The sequence below is a fragment of the Lineus longissimus genome, chromosome 8, assembly GCF_910592395.1.
Source record: "Lineus longissimus chromosome 8, tnLinLong1.2, whole genome shotgun sequence".
NCBI classification, from domain to species: Eukaryota; Metazoa; Nemertea; class Pilidiophora; order Heteronemertea; family Lineidae; genus Lineus; species Lineus longissimus.
Window position 1 is genome coordinate 16,817,168 of NC_088315.1, and position 16,689 is coordinate 16,833,856.

At 40.1% G+C, this 16,689-nt stretch overlaps 1 protein-coding gene across 4 annotated transcripts in view; it reads right to left on the reverse strand.

The window, feature by feature from the left end:
• LOC135493040 (1-phosphatidylinositol 4,5-bisphosphate phosphodiesterase delta-4-like) overlaps nucleotides 1-15,045 on the reverse strand; it is a 29,910-nt gene extending 14,865 nt beyond the window's left edge. Inside the window, exons 1-6 of one of the 4 annotated variants that reach the window (XM_064779840.1) lie at nucleotides 14,953-15,045; nucleotides 14,117-14,433; nucleotides 11,912-11,926; nucleotides 3,074-3,223; nucleotides 2,666-2,751; nucleotides 1,379-1,530 (exon numbers count right to left, since the gene is read on the reverse strand). In XM_064779840.1, coding sequence (XP_064635910.1) covers nucleotides 1,379-1,530; nucleotides 2,666-2,751; nucleotides 3,074-3,223; nucleotides 11,912-11,926; nucleotides 14,117-14,171 — 458 coding nt within the window. In that variant the 5' untranslated portion in view covers nucleotides 14,172-14,433; nucleotides 14,953-15,045. Of the gene's footprint in view, nucleotides 1-1,378; nucleotides 1,531-2,665; nucleotides 2,752-3,073; nucleotides 3,224-11,911; nucleotides 11,927-13,597; nucleotides 13,635-14,116; nucleotides 14,434-14,851 lie in introns of those variants that run through there. The other 3 variants (XM_064779841.1, XM_064779842.1, XM_064779843.1) reach the window with 3 other exon arrangements.
• Between the last annotated feature and the right edge of the window lie 1,644 nt (nucleotides 15,046-16,689).

Genomic DNA, 16,689 nt, shown 5'->3' on the forward strand with positions numbered 1-16,689 from the left:
CGACATAAATTTTCGCGAATGCCTATAACAATCGACACAATCGCGGCGGAATATTCCAGATACGTGATTTGCCATGGGGACAGCGGTTTACATGTTAATGATACTTGATCGAAAAGTTATTTGGATGGAACCTTTTTCATTTCGCTTATCAGCATTATCAAAAACTCATTACACTCATTTAAAAAAAAACTACAGTTTAAAATCAGAAATATAGCCTTTCTTTCAGGCAGCTGTATATCAGGCACCAATCGACCGATTCAGACGTTTCTTGTGCCACTGAGCTGCATTTGCTCTCTACTAACCAATTTCATTTACTTCTTAGTCGTTCAGTTTGGCAATTAATATCCATGGTGCATTGTATGTAGAGCTGTTTTTACAATTGACCCCTGTTTCTGCCAAATAGCATTCCGCGAAATTACTATTTATAGCTCACAAGGTCATTTGCATAAGATATTGATGACGTTTTTGTCACATGACAGTCGGACATCGACACTTATTTCTACGCATTTGAGCTTATTTCAAAGTCAATTATCTTTGACTCTGCATTGATTTTAGCATGAATGATACCATAGAGTCAGAGAGAGAAATATTCAGAACAATTATGTAGTATTTCCAACACTCGGACATGTGCCAGATTAACTTCTGAACGACAAGGTTTGACAGCATGGCCAGAACAGCGATGTAAGAGCTTGGTGAAATGACATGTTATTAATATGACAGCTTTTCCAGTCATCGATGGTTTGCAAGGCTTTATACTACTTGAATAGCTGATTAAGCCTGTCGGCATTTTTGGTAGTGTGAGGTGGGGACAAAATTCCTTTGTTTCTCATAGTTAGGAAGATTTGCGAACCTGAAAGACTGTTTCATACCTTCAACATTGACCCCAAATTGATACTTGATATAAGTTAGCAGACATTGGGTTTCAGACTTGTAAAACTTCACCCAGTATCTTTTCACCGTAATGTGCAAAACAAATTGGGGGTTTCTTGGACAAGGCATGTTTATTCATGTTTGTGAAGTGCATGTAAGTCTTCTGCACTTCAGGTGAAATATATCATCTTCGGCCTGCTAGATGGCATTCATCCTCAGAGTTAAACAGCAGAACACAGGGAGATTATCCCAGCAGCAAAAGTCAGTTGGTTCAATGCTCACAATGTGCTCTCGCTCAAATCCTTCAAAAACTGCGACTGCCAGGTAGGGGTTGAAAAATGCCAATCTCATTCAAAAATTGAGGAAATCCTGACTACAGGTTTTTTTGAAGTAATGAGTATTTGGCATTATGCAGGATGTGAAAATGTCGTGCGTAGAAACGATAGGGATACGTAACACGGCGTGAATTGTAAACTTGCCGAAAGTTTCTAATGTCATTGAAGGATACGAGTCCTGGTAGTCCCTGATATTCGAGTTGTTCCTCTTCGATACCAATGCTTGGATGCCTCTGACCCAGGTGTCGCGTTCCTCGGTATTGTCAGCAACCAGATCAAGGGTTTTCCGCTTGCTGCCAATGACAAGAGAGAAACAGCGGTTCTCCTGAAATGACAAAGTAATAAATGCTGATCACAAAGTTCTATTTGATTCTTTCAAAATATCAGATGTAAAAAGAGTCTAAAAGCGTGCAGAATGATGATTTCTCCGACCCAGCCATGTAACGCACGCGACAGACTACGTACTCTATCCCCGGAACTATAACACCAGATAACTCCACCCCGAACCAGTATGACTTACAATCATGACCTGCTTATTTCTGGTTGGTTGATGCATGAAATAAGACGTAGGAAGGCTGTCGTAATCAACACATGAATATTCACTATAAAGGTGGGCCTCGTGACTTTTCTTTGTCTAGTGTTATAGTTCCGAAGGTAGAGTATATTACGGTACACAGTGAGTGAATACGGTAGTGCCACTGCGGACTGTTGGCGGTCTATCACATGGCAGTCAGGCGTTTGTGTTTTCTAACTTGACCGCTGGGGTGCGTCTATGTTTGTTAAAGTCGATGTGTTTACTTTAGGTTAAAGCGAAATGACAATAGGCACGATACAAAAAAAAGTTCTTTGAAAGTGCATGTTTTTTCATCGCAATGACTAACCTATGCTAGTGTACATGCACCCTGAATAATAAATTCAGCATGTAACTGGCATGTCGGTGGTACATACATTGCATTCACCTGGAACAGCTGACTGTCAGGCCTCTTGAATGCAATGCATGTACAGAGGCCTATCGGGTATAAACATGAAAACAACTATCACAGACAACGGTAATTTCAAATTTGACGTTGACAATGTTGGTTTTTTTCTAGTACAATGTAGCAGCTATTTTGACCAGAATTATTGCTGAGCTATATAATGAAGAATGTGCAAAATATATTTTAACCTCTTACATTGGTTTTGCACGCCAATAACGAGAGCACCTAAAGTAATGTACAAGGAATACTTACACATTTGATTTTTGTTTCTTTTTTGGGCGGGGGCGGGGGCTATTAGAGCTTGCTCCATATTCCCGAGAATTTTCGGGAATATGCAGCACCTTTCAGAAGCACTACATATTTAGCCCAAAAACATTCTATGTCAATTAAATTACCAGAGTAACTCGCAGTAAGATAGAAATTATAGACATTATAAGCTGGTCCGCCCTGTTCCTGACTTAGTCAGAATAAGAGAGGACATACCGGCACATTTGACAACCTTGACTTGTTCTTGTTGAAGACTTCAGTGTTCATGTCAGTCCGCACCTCCACGATTTCATCCACAGAATCTGAGAAAACGATAAGAAAGATTTTAGAAAAAAAATGTCTTACACTTTTGAAGGCAGGTATGCAGTATCATGATCATGATTAAGCTCCCTAAACGTCTAGCATACATCTCAGAAGTGTACTCGAAGTCGTAGGAAATGCGACGCTGGTGATGGAACACTATTGAAGCAAACGATATCAATATGCCAAACTTTAAAACATTTCCAATTTTGTTGTTCGCCATTTTGTAATCGGCCAAATAGAAATCGTGAGAGAGTTGTTGTTTTTCTTTTAGAAGTTTTCGCGAATTGCACAATTGAAAAAGCCCGAACATAAGTAACTTACAGCTGTTTCTGTGCCAGGGGAATATCTTCTTGGAATTAGTCTGTTCCATGGTGAGACCATCCTTGACTTTGAAACCTCTGTCGAACGACCTGGACCGCCTGACTTTTGTCAGAGAACTTCCAGATGACACCTGCTCTATGCATTTGTTGACTGAAAAATGATTTGGTATAATTAATGATTTTATGATTAAAACCTTACTGAGTACTTTACTTAAAGAGACCCAGTCATGACTCAAGTATTTATAGAGACCAGCTGAATGTAGTAAAAATAAGTACATTGGTGATTACCTCTTATGCAGTTCATTGACTGGAGTCAGTAATGTTATGTAAAGTTATGCAATGTTACCCAGATGCCTAGCTTACACAATCAACTACCTGGGGGAACTCGAAACTGCTAATACTTATCAATGGAACCTTATTCCCGCCTTAGGTTTTAACCGGGCCGTTCAAAACTCCCCATTTTTATAAGCGTTTCTCTATAGGTTTCCTTCAATATAATTTAATAATTGATAAATAATTGTCAAATAATTTTAAGAATTGATAGTTATCTTATAATGTTGATAATTAATAATTGATAATAATCAATAATTAATCGTTAATGATTGAAAATTTATAATTTATAATTAATTATTAATTATTAGATATTAAGTATTGAATAATTCTCCCTTGGCAAAACAATCAACCTATCGTTATATGATGCATGCAGCTACGAAATTCCAGAAAGATCAGGCTAGACTTCTTTTGCGCATTCGGTTGCAATGTAAACCCTTCAGCAGATACAGGTACAGTCCTTCCAGAAAGTAAATTTCCACCGTTTTTTTTAAATATCACAGAGATAAGATAAAATATTTGAATGCGGTTTTCAGCAGAGTATGGTATATTTAGTTGGTCATATATCTGTTGTATTTGGATGCACCTAATTCCATCCCTTCTTTATGTAACAAACATTTTTAAAAAGGTACAAAAATCACTTGTTTTATTTCATGTGCCTTTCAAAAGTTCAAATGACCCCATGAACTCTGCTTTATGACCATCATTTTTTGGCACTTTCAATTCCGATGAGTGGATTCGATAGTCATGACAAATGCACATTTTTGCTTAGGATTTTTATGTTATTTTAAAAATCTCTTCCATAACCTTTAATGAAGACCCCCAATCCTCCATGTATGAGCTGACTTGGCCGTAACTACCCTGACTGACTGCATTGCTGATTATGAGGGGTGTTCTCAAAGGTCACCAGCTGACTGAAAAAAACAATCGCCTGTAGCGAGCTAAAGCTAATCTTCAAAATGAAAGAATTTAGCATGAATTGTCTAGTAATGAAAGCAAAAAACCTTTGTTGCGTCATAGTTCACCCATACATTGTGAAAAAGAACGAAAATAAAATGAAATAAAAAAGTTACTTTTTGGACATTTTTTCAAATTGCCAGTTACATAATGAAGAGACAGGATTAGCTGGGTCCAAATACAACAGATACATGACCAACTAGATATACGATTTTCTGCTGAATATCGTATTCAATTAACTTATTCTATCTCTGTGATATAAAAAAACCTGTGGACATTTACCTTCCTGAAGGACTGTACATGTATGTAATCACAAAATAATACGTTGGTGCTCACTTGAACAGGCCCGTGGAAAAAACAAACCCAGTCCTATGCATCAACAATATGACTTGGGTTGCTTTTCCAGGCACCCCTACACTTTTAGACTGGTATAATAAATCAATTATATTAGTGCTAAATTCATTGAAAATTCTCATTCATGTATATATGATCATAAACCAATATCCCGAGTAGGACAGATAGTTCCAGTAAGAACACCTCAATCACGGGCCTAACCCAGTGCATGACTCATTTAATTGCCAGTGTCTCTCACTTTATGACGAAACAAATTGCCAATATATAGGCCATAATAGATTATAGAAAAACAAGTCATCCTATCAAGTCCCAGGGACTTGGTCTGCAGTTCATTTTAATTTTCTATTATAGTAACACAATTTTTCACGGTGAACTAGGCAACCTGACCAAAAGGCCGTTTAATCGCGGTGTTTATCATTTCATGACGAAATAATGACCCATTAATGATAGCAACGTGTACAGTGGCCAATAGAGGACATGCGTTTATTTTCACTATATTAGGATATTTTTCTTTTTACAATGCGTTTTTTTCTCTCGAATTACAACCGCCGTCGGATCTATTTCTCACCGCCGAAAAAATAATTTCCACCGCTGGGTTAAAAATAATAATTCCCACCACCGCCAAGGAAAATAATATCCACCGCGGTGGAAATTAATATCCACCGCGGTGGAAATAATATCCACCGCGGTGGAAATAATATCCACCCGGCGTCAATAACGAATTAGCTCCCGCTCTGATCTTTCTCATGTTGTTACTCTCCTTGACCTGATACTAGTCCAGCCACAATCGTGGTTGTAAACATATTATTTCCACCGCGGTGGATATCATTTTCCTTGGCGGTGGTGGGAATTATTATTTTTAACTCGGCGGTGGGAATTATTTTTTCGGCGGTGAGAAATAAATCCGACGGCGGTTGTAATTTGAGAGAAAAAAAACGCATTGTAAAAAGAAAAATATTCTAATATATTGAAAATAAACGCATGTCCTCTATGGGCCACCGTAAACGTGTCTAGGACATGTTAAGATCGTTTCAAAATAGATGCAAACACTTCCTTAGAGGAATGCATTGTACCTTTATCATAGTTAAAATTATTGGTGTTGACAAAACGATAACACGGTAGTGTGAAGGCATGCATATATGTAGATGATGGGATGAATGCACTTCTGCATTGCATGATTATGCAACTACTTTAGAAGTGTGTCTGGGCCGTTTGTCATACTGCATTATACTTCGTCTTCTAAAAGTATGTTTAGGAAGTTTTTAGATTAGCCAACCTCAAAATTTGACAAAATCTGTTGCCGTGGTCGTAAGCATTACGTGAACGTATAGAGTTCAAGACAATGCTACTCATACAAAGCAAGAAACGGACATGCCTGGCCTCGGCTTACATATCAGAGCTCCTCCCATTCTTCGACCCCAGGCGATCTCTGAGGTCTATATAGACTGAAGATCCCCAGGTATCGCCTGGAGACGTACGGTTGCAGGCGCTTCCTTGTGCAGGCGGCCAGACTTTGGAATGAACTCAGTGTTGATATTCAAAAAGCTAAGACTGTTGACAGTTTCAGGCGTGGGCTAAAAACCCATCTGTACGGACCATTTTTTGAAGAACCGCAAAGAGCAAATTCATTTTGGCTTTTGCGTTATACAAGTGTAAATTTATGTTTCGTTGTTCTTGCCGTATAATTAAGGCGTATCGACCTCCATGAAAGCTGTTTCTCGTGGGGTCGATGAAATCAAGATTTGCCCAATTTGATAAGGTAGTAGAACAATATTGGAATCGAGGCCCAGGTGCGTGTGGGCTATATTTATAAACAATAGACCGTGTATTAGGCTATTGGCGAGCATCACACCACTAACAGCAGTGCGACTAACCCGAGCAAGGAAAGCTTAAAGCGAACATCGTTCGAGCAACACAATGGGTGATTTCAAAGTTGGTTACGGTTTTAACACTGAGATTTAGTGTTAATCTTAGTGTCAATCTGTGGCTATTAATCCTGCTATCAGATTAAAAATTAGTGCTTTATTTTCTCTTAACACTTACACTGACACTAAAACAAAAACGTATGATAAAACCGGAATTGAAATCTGGTAAAGTGTTAGTTTTAACACCTAGATTTTGTCTTATCCTGGGGTTTAAGTGCCACACCAACACCAGGAGTGCGGTCTTAATCCCAGCTTGGTGTAATGTTCTCAGCACAAGCAATGCATTTTGTACTACCGATAACATAAATGCCTTAACATTAATCTGTTCGTTGGCATTAACAACGAACAGATTTCAAAGTTGATATTGGTTATCAACTTGCATCAGCTGACTAGTTTTGGAGTTTCAAATATTTTTTTCAGTGTTGTTTGGTCAGATATGCTGATTACTATAGAAAACATTAATTTGAATTGCATTTGTTGGATTTTGGCACTTTCAAACATATTGTAATCTTAACACCAAGAAGCACATGTTTTTTAAGTGTTAAGACAAGGTTTTTAAATGATTGATGGACGCCAAAACTATATCTTAGTGTAACTGTAAAACCTGGTGTGATGCTAAAACCTACTTTCAAACAGGATTAAAACTTATTCTAAGTATTACACTAACACCAAGCATGTTTTCAATATTGGTCTAATCTCTGGTTTTAGTGTCAGATTTGGTGTTAAAACCTCGTCTTAAAACTGACTTTGAAATCACCCAATGCCCTTACCGCCCCTCAATTGGTATCAAGGCAATAGATGCATCATCAAATCACACATTTCTGAATGGAACCCTATTGCAGGTTCGTTTGTCAGCATGTTCATCATGACGTAATGCATCTTGTTGACTGATCTGCTCTGGACTTCTAACAGGAAATGAAAAGGTTCATTTTCACCGCCCGGGAAAAGGTAAACAAAGTAGGCCGGAATATTGGTCGCCCTCGACCAATTGGCGACATAAGACGAAAGACGAAAATAAACGTTGTAAGTGGGGAAGGAAGGACCGGGCTCGTTATTCCAAATCTAAAGTTTGAATATCATTTATATTCCCAAAGGATGTCGCAGACTTTTCAAATATGATTAATCACATTTGATTGTGACTAACATCGGAAATTCATAAGCGAGCGGACTCGGCATATTTCTATTCAGGTGAACAACATTTTACATGTTTTACTAAACTCATCTCTCAGACAGATATCTGTCTCCTTATTCGAAGATCGAGTTCCCCTTTTCATGCCTACGCCCATTCATGAACAACTGTATATAAAATTGGTAAATGATAAATGCCTGTTTTAGACGCAGTCCTCAACAATACTTGTCAAAAACCAGACAGTTATGTGTTCTTTCGCGCCATGGTGACCTAAATCGAGTTCAATAAATCTTCGTAATGTCACCATCAAACACACATGACTGAGTTTCAGTATGTGTAATAGCTCTAAAGTCCCTCGATAGAGTGGCCATGGGTACTTATAAAGCGCTATCAATCTCTAAAGTAAGGTGACTTATGAAAAAGCCAATTGTCTCTAGGCTGTGTATCTTATGCAGTTCTGCCCTGTTTCTTTTTCGCTTGTAAACTTTTGTTGCACCACTTGTCGGGTCAGTATACGAAAAGAAACAGCAGAACCTGGAAAGTTTTTCTTGATGGTTTTGAGTAGTTTTGACTGTGGACAATAACTTATGAAAGAGCCTTCATTGTTTGGTCTATTTAAACATTAACATGCTCTTAACATGAATGAGACTTGAGTTAGAAATAAAGTGAAAACTAACTGCATGGAATCACCAAAATGTATCACTCAGTATTGCTCCCCGCTCAGCAGGCGCCTGCTGCATATTCATTAGGGTGCATCAAAGTGATAGGTATAGAGACAATGCAACTGAGTCTGCTTGCAATGCAATTCGACACGCTGATTAATCCTAGTCTATTCATTCCAATTCGTTGTACCAGGTTACAAGTTATTGGGAAAATATAGAAACAATGCCACAACAAGTCTACAAGTTTACAAGGGAGCAGCCTAATGGATACGTACGCAACCTTAGGGCGCGTATCATACTCAATATCCTGCTCCCATGATACCAACAACAACAGTAGAATAGGCAACAAAAGTTCATGCTGTGTGTGCATGGCGCGTCACGAGGTCACACGCGAACACGAAACAAGGAAAAGGTGCTCGAGTGAACACCCTATGGACATGATGGCTATACCGTCCAAGACTAACTGCTATTCACCACTGCAGTTGGAAAATATGTCAAACATGTCCAAGGATAGGGAGTCATGAGAGAAAAATGGGTCTATGATGCGCTATATAATATCTGAACTATGAAATGTCTTGGGTCGCAAAAGAACCATTCCTTATAAGTCCGTCACCATGACCTTCAGGTAAAGAAACTTTTTCAGCACCAGCAAAAGTGTTCGGAAAAGCCAGTCATGGTGTTCATCTTCAGATGGTTACTCGTTGAACATGTCTGATTTCCGGATATGATTCTGCACAAGTTTTACAAAAATATTGACCCCGGTGATGCGTTTTAACTGTAAAAGGTAGTCTAGTTCTCTACAGGGTGACTAAGAAAACTTTTCCCTCAACACAGTTTTCTGGGCCAATAACATTTTCCCAAACAAGTGATTTCTAGGCCGCGTGCTTGAAGTAAATGAAAAAAAACCCTCTCATTGGCCAATGCCTTCGGCTATCATCGGAAATATCCGAACCAAAGCAAACGACTGGTAATTAGCACTTCCCATCTCCAACACCATGTACCGAGTTTTGATCTGATGTCATGTTTGGTTCAACGAATTGATACCGAACTGGAGGCATTGGTTGTTACACCAATCACCACGAGGGTGGCGCTAAAATGTAGGCCAAAACCGAGGCTGGATGAGGCCGAGGTTTGCAGAGAAATGACAGCGCCATCCGAACAGTGTTCGGTGCAACAACTAATTCCGCAAGTGAGTTAGGTATCAGTTTTTATTCTAAAACAATGACGCAATTCATTGTGGCTGTGACTGCGTTTTGACCACTTGCATATTTTGCACAAACCCAAGCGATGGCTTCCTAACTGCTGCATTTCATAGTGCAATATACACCAACTGCAAACTGCAGCTCTTTGTAAACAAGGTGTTTCAGACGCTCGAAAAGGTTTCAAGAACTCCAAACTGTGCATATAAATGACTCAAATGTGGGGGCAAAGTTAATGAATATGCGCAGGCGTTAACCATATGAATACAATGCTGGTAGGAAAGGCTTATTACTTTCAACTGCCGTTGATGTTACGATAGATGCAAAACTATTGCCAAGCAGAGACTTTATATGAGAGATCAATAGCAGTGTGGTAAGAAGGCTGGACTCATGAGTTGGGGAATAATGGGTTCCGCTCTCTGAGAAACCACCCCTGTGTATGTGATATTTTTGTACTTAGGAGGCTCTTGATCGGGACCTCATGGTTGAATTCTATCCACCCAGCAGCATGGGCGTGGGATTTGCCTGGCATGAGGATAATGTGCCTACTTGACACCATGCGCTGCCACTTGTAGTATCACACTGATGCTGTTCTCAGACAACGATTTTAGCAGTGTTGGAAGGAAGTTTTGGGCATGGCTTGCGAATTTCTGGCAGGCCTAAAGTTACACCCCGTTCTAGTGCATTGTTTATTGCAGTTCAACGAGTTTTCATTAATCGTGTTTGGAGATATCGCGGTCCTGCTGGAAGCCATTTTTGTATGAAAAAACCAACACTCCCAAGTTGTCCCTTTATGTGAATAAAATGCTTGCCTGGGAGATATCATGCGATTGACCATGCAGTATCATGTACAGGGGAATTTATTCTCCGAGTCGCCCAAAAAATAACAATCCCCGAAAATGTATGAAACAAAATGTATTTTCTTTAGCTTAAGGCAATATTTCGGGAATCTTGTATTGCTAAATGCTGATTCCCTCGATCATATGTATTTGGGAGAAAAACATCGCTTCCTTCTTTCTTAGCTCAATGATGGTGTTATTTAGTCGGGCATTCGGATCTGCAGATCAAGGGCAACACAGTTCACCTCGCTTTAGCAGGAGAGCTACATGACGCTTGAAATCAGTCAATGGAAGGCCAAGTATGATTTGGCCCGCACGAATATGAGGTGGCGAAAGATCGGACGAACCTACTTCCTCCACACGTGACCCAATGCACTACCAGCGGCGGGAGAATATTTCTCGAAGGAAGATAAGCCCTTGATATATTACACGACAAGTAGTTTGAACGCCGATCCATGGCCAATTTTGTGAAGCAATGCCGAGAGTACTTTTCAACTTTTTTCGATACAGTTCGTCTTTCGGCTCAAATCACTTCCGATGTTTGCTTCTTTAAAAAACTGACTCTGGAGCTGAAACTGCCCCACTGATTTGACGTTGATGCTATTCCTTCTCTAAATTAACTTTGGGTCTCGGGGTACTGGTGTAAAGTTTTTAAGGGTTTACGTTTCTGAGTGTTTACTCCTATTGAAAACGCTGAAAATGACCGTCTCTCTAGCTGCAGTCATGCTGCGTTCCTCACAGTTTTCCTTTACATTGGTGTCTGCTTTAAAAATAATTTCTAATTCTGACGTAAATTTTGATCCTGGAGGGGTCATGTGTCTCTCAAGAGTTTTTGCCAAGAAGAAATCGAGAGACTTGGTACTCACGATGCTCCGAGTTCCAGATACTGATTTAATGAGGCGACCTCTAGAGTCGATATTAAAAGTCGAATATCCCTACTTTATATACATGTACTTTGATAATAAGACATCTCCCAGACAGCACCAATCATTGCGTTTTTTTTTAGGTCAGACGGCCTGACCAATTTGGGACTGTGGCGATCCAGTGATCTACGAGAGATGGGAACGCTCAAGCATTCTGGGCGATATGGATGAGGTAGACTGAGCATGCTTCTAATGGGCCGAGACTGAAGCTGTATTATGAATCCAACCAATTACCACAAAGCCATCAATACTGGCAGGCAAAAATATAAGAAGGTTTCGAAACCCTTGCGAACGACGAAGTATGAAGGGTCTGTGATGTACATGTATGTATTCATTTTTGCGGCGCCTGCTAATAATATCCTACATGTATGCTCAGTCGTGGAGAAGTCGGGGAAAATTTCAGATTAAATGCATTTACAGCTTTCGTACTTCGCCGTTCATATACGCAGCTCTTCGTAAGGCTTGCGAAACCTGCCTACTACCGTAAAATTATTCATCACGAAGCAGATTTTACAACCTACCTGAAGGCTTCTGATCTGGAAAAAGGACGAACTTCTGTTTACTCATGGCTAATTTAGAATCCTAAGTCAAATATCGACGTACTTGTCGTAGCTATACTGAGTAGTGCGGGACCAATATCAAAATTATCCTCTAAGTCCTCAGGATAGCAAACTATGCCAGTTTGAATATATGAAACGTCCTCAGAACCACTCGCTTCTCAAATACATGGACCCGATTTGTGCTCGCGGGACAACACAACAAGACATTAACATTTTCAATTGTGTAACATCGTCTTATTATGTGTTTATCGGAAAAGCTGATGTCATTATTTTAACAACTGCAGTTTATTGCGCCGGTTTGAATACCAATCATAATGACCTCATTTCGCATAATGCCCAGCCGACATCTGCCGACAAAGGATGTAGGTTGCATTCACTTCCATTTACTCTTTGAATTTGAATGCAATCCTCGATGTTACTATACTGATACGGCACCTTTTATTCACAATGTAAGATACAACAGAAAGTTGACTCTTCTGCTTATTTGATACAACAACAACAACAGCTGTCGGAGTGGCGGAGTGGAAACATAACTGATCAGCAAACATCTGTCTACTGCGAAGTCCAAGTTTCGATGCCTGAACGGTCCCGTTGGGAAGGCGACTCTCTTCGAGAGCGGTAGACTCTATCACTCTCCTCCAATCACTCACTACAGTGACTGGTACTTGGTACTTGACGGCATTACACTCGTCATGAACTAGATTTGGGGGCGTCAGCTTCCGGTTCCACAACGTCCGCAGCTTCCACAAAGATGGGTAACCTCGAGTCAAGTAAATAATCAGGAATACCAGAGTGCTCGGTATAGACAGATGCGCGGCGGATAGGGTCCGATGCGCGGCGGATAGGGTCGAAGTTACCTGGACTACGAGAGCGAAGGCTCTCCCGGGGTCTCCGGTTTCCAACTGCTTCAAACATATATATTTGCAGAGGGCTGGGCGAAAACAATCAAAGGATACCCTAAACAATGTTAAACTGCCTTCTTTTTGATACACTATGCCCAAAATGCGCAAAAAGCGGTCAAGCTGTAATTTCATGTCAGGTACACTGTCAAAATGTATTAATCACCTGCACTCAAACCCTGGCTGGTCAAAGTAACAACTGTCATTGAGTTGTTGGCTCGATATTGCAACTGAATGTTTTAGAAATTGTTTGGAAAGGTTGCCGGTGTAGCAGTGTCGGTAACGATGTTTTAGAAAAACTGCATAATACTATAGGTTCTACAACATTTCTATGTTTTCAAATATTGCAAAGCAGTTGCAAGTCCTTTCAACAACCTGTTGCATTTCAAAAGGAAGGTGTTGCAGCACTGCTTGCAACTGAATATTTAAGGAATGTTTTAGAAGTCACCGGTGTATAATAAAATGCCTTAAGGGGTGACCACAGGCACCACCATTTTGGCTAGAATTCGAAGTTTTCAAACAGTTAGAACTTTTTTTAAACGAGGTAAATGCTAATTTCAAGGCTGGGAGTCAGTTATTTGTTTTCTAGAGAACAGACTCCCACCTTTGAAATTGGCATTCACTTCATTTTGAAGGCATTCTACTTGCTTTTGGATTTCAAGTTCCAGCCAAAATGGTGGTGCCTATGGTCAACCCTCAATATTATAAGGTCAGTGGTGACGCCAACACTTTTGAAAGCGTTACCAACCTGGCATGCCTGGAGGGAACATCTAGTGAAGGTACAATCTTGGAAACGAAGGAGGGGGGTCTGGGATACCTTTAAGAAAAATGGGAACTTTAACACCATTCAGTATACATCTATTATGCCCTCTTCATGCATCTGATCGGAGGACTGAAATCTGAAGTTGATTGCTTGTTCAGCTGAAAAATCGTTGCGATGAAAAGGGATCCCCCCCCCCCGCCCCATTCATCTGCCACTGGGTCTAATGTAAAGGCACAACTGCTATGTCTCAATAATGCGTTGTGGCAAACGCTAATTCAAATAGAACTATGCAGTGCTAATTTATAAGGCCTGTAAAGCCGTTGATTCTTATCCGGCCGGCGCATGTGTCTGTGTGCTCAAAAAAAGCATTTCTCCCCCACAGCGTAGGTTCCTCTGGGATCTCCCGTTTCTACCCATATCATCACAGATCGCCTAATGTTATCTATGGAGCTAATAATTTCCAATAGTTGATACTCAGCTCTCAACTTACTAAAACAAACTTACCTGGTTGCTTCAAAATCTTCCTGTAGTCGTGTGGTCCATTTCCACCAGTTGCCATCTTTTGTTTTTGATATCCAAAGAACTGAATATCCACAACCAATCAAGTATTGTTTTTAGTGCAATTGCAAGGCACGTCTTCGCCTAATTTCGTTTGTCGATCAACTCCTAAAGTCACAGGTATCAATAAAAACAGGTTTCTCGGCCGAACCTCTTTCGGTTGGTGGCAGGGTAAGTTTTAAAGGTATTTTTTACTGATGGCAGGCATCAGACACATAAAAGGCGAATGCGTCTTTAGTACGACCGAAAAACTGATCCCCTTCCTAGCAAATACAAGAATGAAATATATGAATCCCCCAAATTATGTATTTTATCAACAGCAATCAAACAGAAGTGCCAAAGTGCTATCAGCATTGGATGGGCATGTGAGTTCTACTATAAGACTTTTAGCAATTAAATTGCGAAATGAAAAGAAAAAAATCGGGAGTACAAAATCGGATCGGGTGGGGGCGAGAAACAGAATTTTATTTTAGTCTGAATAAATTGGACATCGACAAATGAAAATACTCCTTCCCCTCCCGCAATATTTGTGATTATACTCCTATGTGCTGTTCTTGCTGATTCAGTAACATGGAAAGTATCAATACGTGTTGGCTTAATCCTATACCATGTGAATTTACGGGACGGCCACCTGCTCAATAAGAGGACTGCTGTTGATTTCGCAAAGCCTACGATATATACCAATATGCCACTGCCAGATGATATATCTAGCAAAATATTCCTATCCGTATTTATGTTTCGCCTCCTTGATAGAGCCTAACGTGGATATAGAAGTCACGAACCTTCCAAATTGGCGTCTAATACCGCCTATGAAATATAGCACACCCGTACAGAAAGATGCAAACTGGCTAAATCCGACGACCTAGGCAAGGCAATATTAGTATCGATAAATTTCATAGGCCTTTATTCAATGAAGACATCCATGTAAACAGTCATGAAAATGGCCCCATTGACATCTATTGATAAGCTATCCTTCGTAAATATGCTAGTAGGCCTAGTTTTAAATATTATTATTCAAATTATCCCAGTCTGGTCCACACGTAGTCGTGTTCAGTCATGTGCTTGATCAATATATATATATTTGTTTATTCCTCCTTAGATAAGAAGACAAAATTTACAATGAATAGCATAAACGCTTAGAAATGAAAGTTAAATGAAATGACATGTATGTACAAAGTGCTACATTTACTGGTTAGGGTCGTATAATATGTAGCTAGTTAGTATACCCTCCAGCATTCTGCATCAATTTTCAGCATATGAATGTTATCGCTGTAGTCAAGATGATCAACTTGTTTCCCAAGAAGGGTTGCTGAGAGTTCAGAATCGTCCATGTTCCAGAGTGCGGCGTTGACAAAAACAGAATATTCATTTTCAAGTCGTTGCCAGAATAAATCTCGATTTTCGCTGAAATCGGGACAAACGCAGAAGAAATGTACATGTGGATCTGTATACGTTTTATGGCATCTGGGGCACTGTGTCGATTCGGACTGAATTGTAAGTGTGTTGAGTCTTGCGATGAAGGCAAAGTTTTTCTTAATCAAAGGATATTCTAAAGCGGCTAGCCAGATGAGCGAGGGATAGTCCAATGATTTTTCGATTTCTAGAGTTCTGCTAAGACCGTTCGCTCTACATTTTTCGGCAAATAAAAAGTTCTCGTGATTGATAATGGTTATTTTCGTGAGTGATTTGAGCGTATGCCCCTGCGGCAGTACAGGTAAAGAAAATGTTTCACTGCTCATAAAGCTTTCAAGAATATGGCGGAGACCATATTTGTCTAATGCAACGCATAGATGTGGAATAAAACCTCCATGTTCGTTGTTTCTCCTTTGATAGAATGCTTTATAGCGGAACTCGAACACTTGTAGCGGCAGTGAATGCTCGGGCATTATGGAAAGTTGTTTGAAAAACAGGATGCACTTTTCATCTAATAAACCTCTCAAACTACATTGTCCTATCATCGCTTGTGAAATCACTGTTCGCGTGTTCCTGCTGAAGCCCTGCATTCGTTTTAAACAGAATCGATGGGCGGGTTCGAGAATGAGGAGGTCAGACTCAGACATTTGGGACCAGAGTTCACATCCATATAGGGCTCTGGGTAAACAAATGAGGCGATAGAGCTTTACGCTGCAGATCGGATTGAACGAGTTGGGTTGGATTCCTGGTCCTAAGATTGACATTAGTGAGCTTTTCAGCTTTTGAGCAGCCGATATTGCAATGTTAGTTGATTTTGGATATTTGTTCAGTGTTATCCCGAGGTGTACAGTAGATGTGGTTTCAGCAATGGGCATAGGCCCTAGCCACCATGTTCGAAGTTCCTTCAATCTTTTCCAATGTTGCGCAGATTCGCCAAATACAATTATTGCACATTTGTCGTAGTTGAAGTCATATCTCCATTTGAGCGAATATCGGAAACTGCACAGGAGCATGCGGTCCAATCCATATTTTGTTAGCGAAAGTACGGCTAGGTCATCCGCGTGGCACGGAGACCCGCAGTTGATTTCACCGAGGCGAGCACCGAC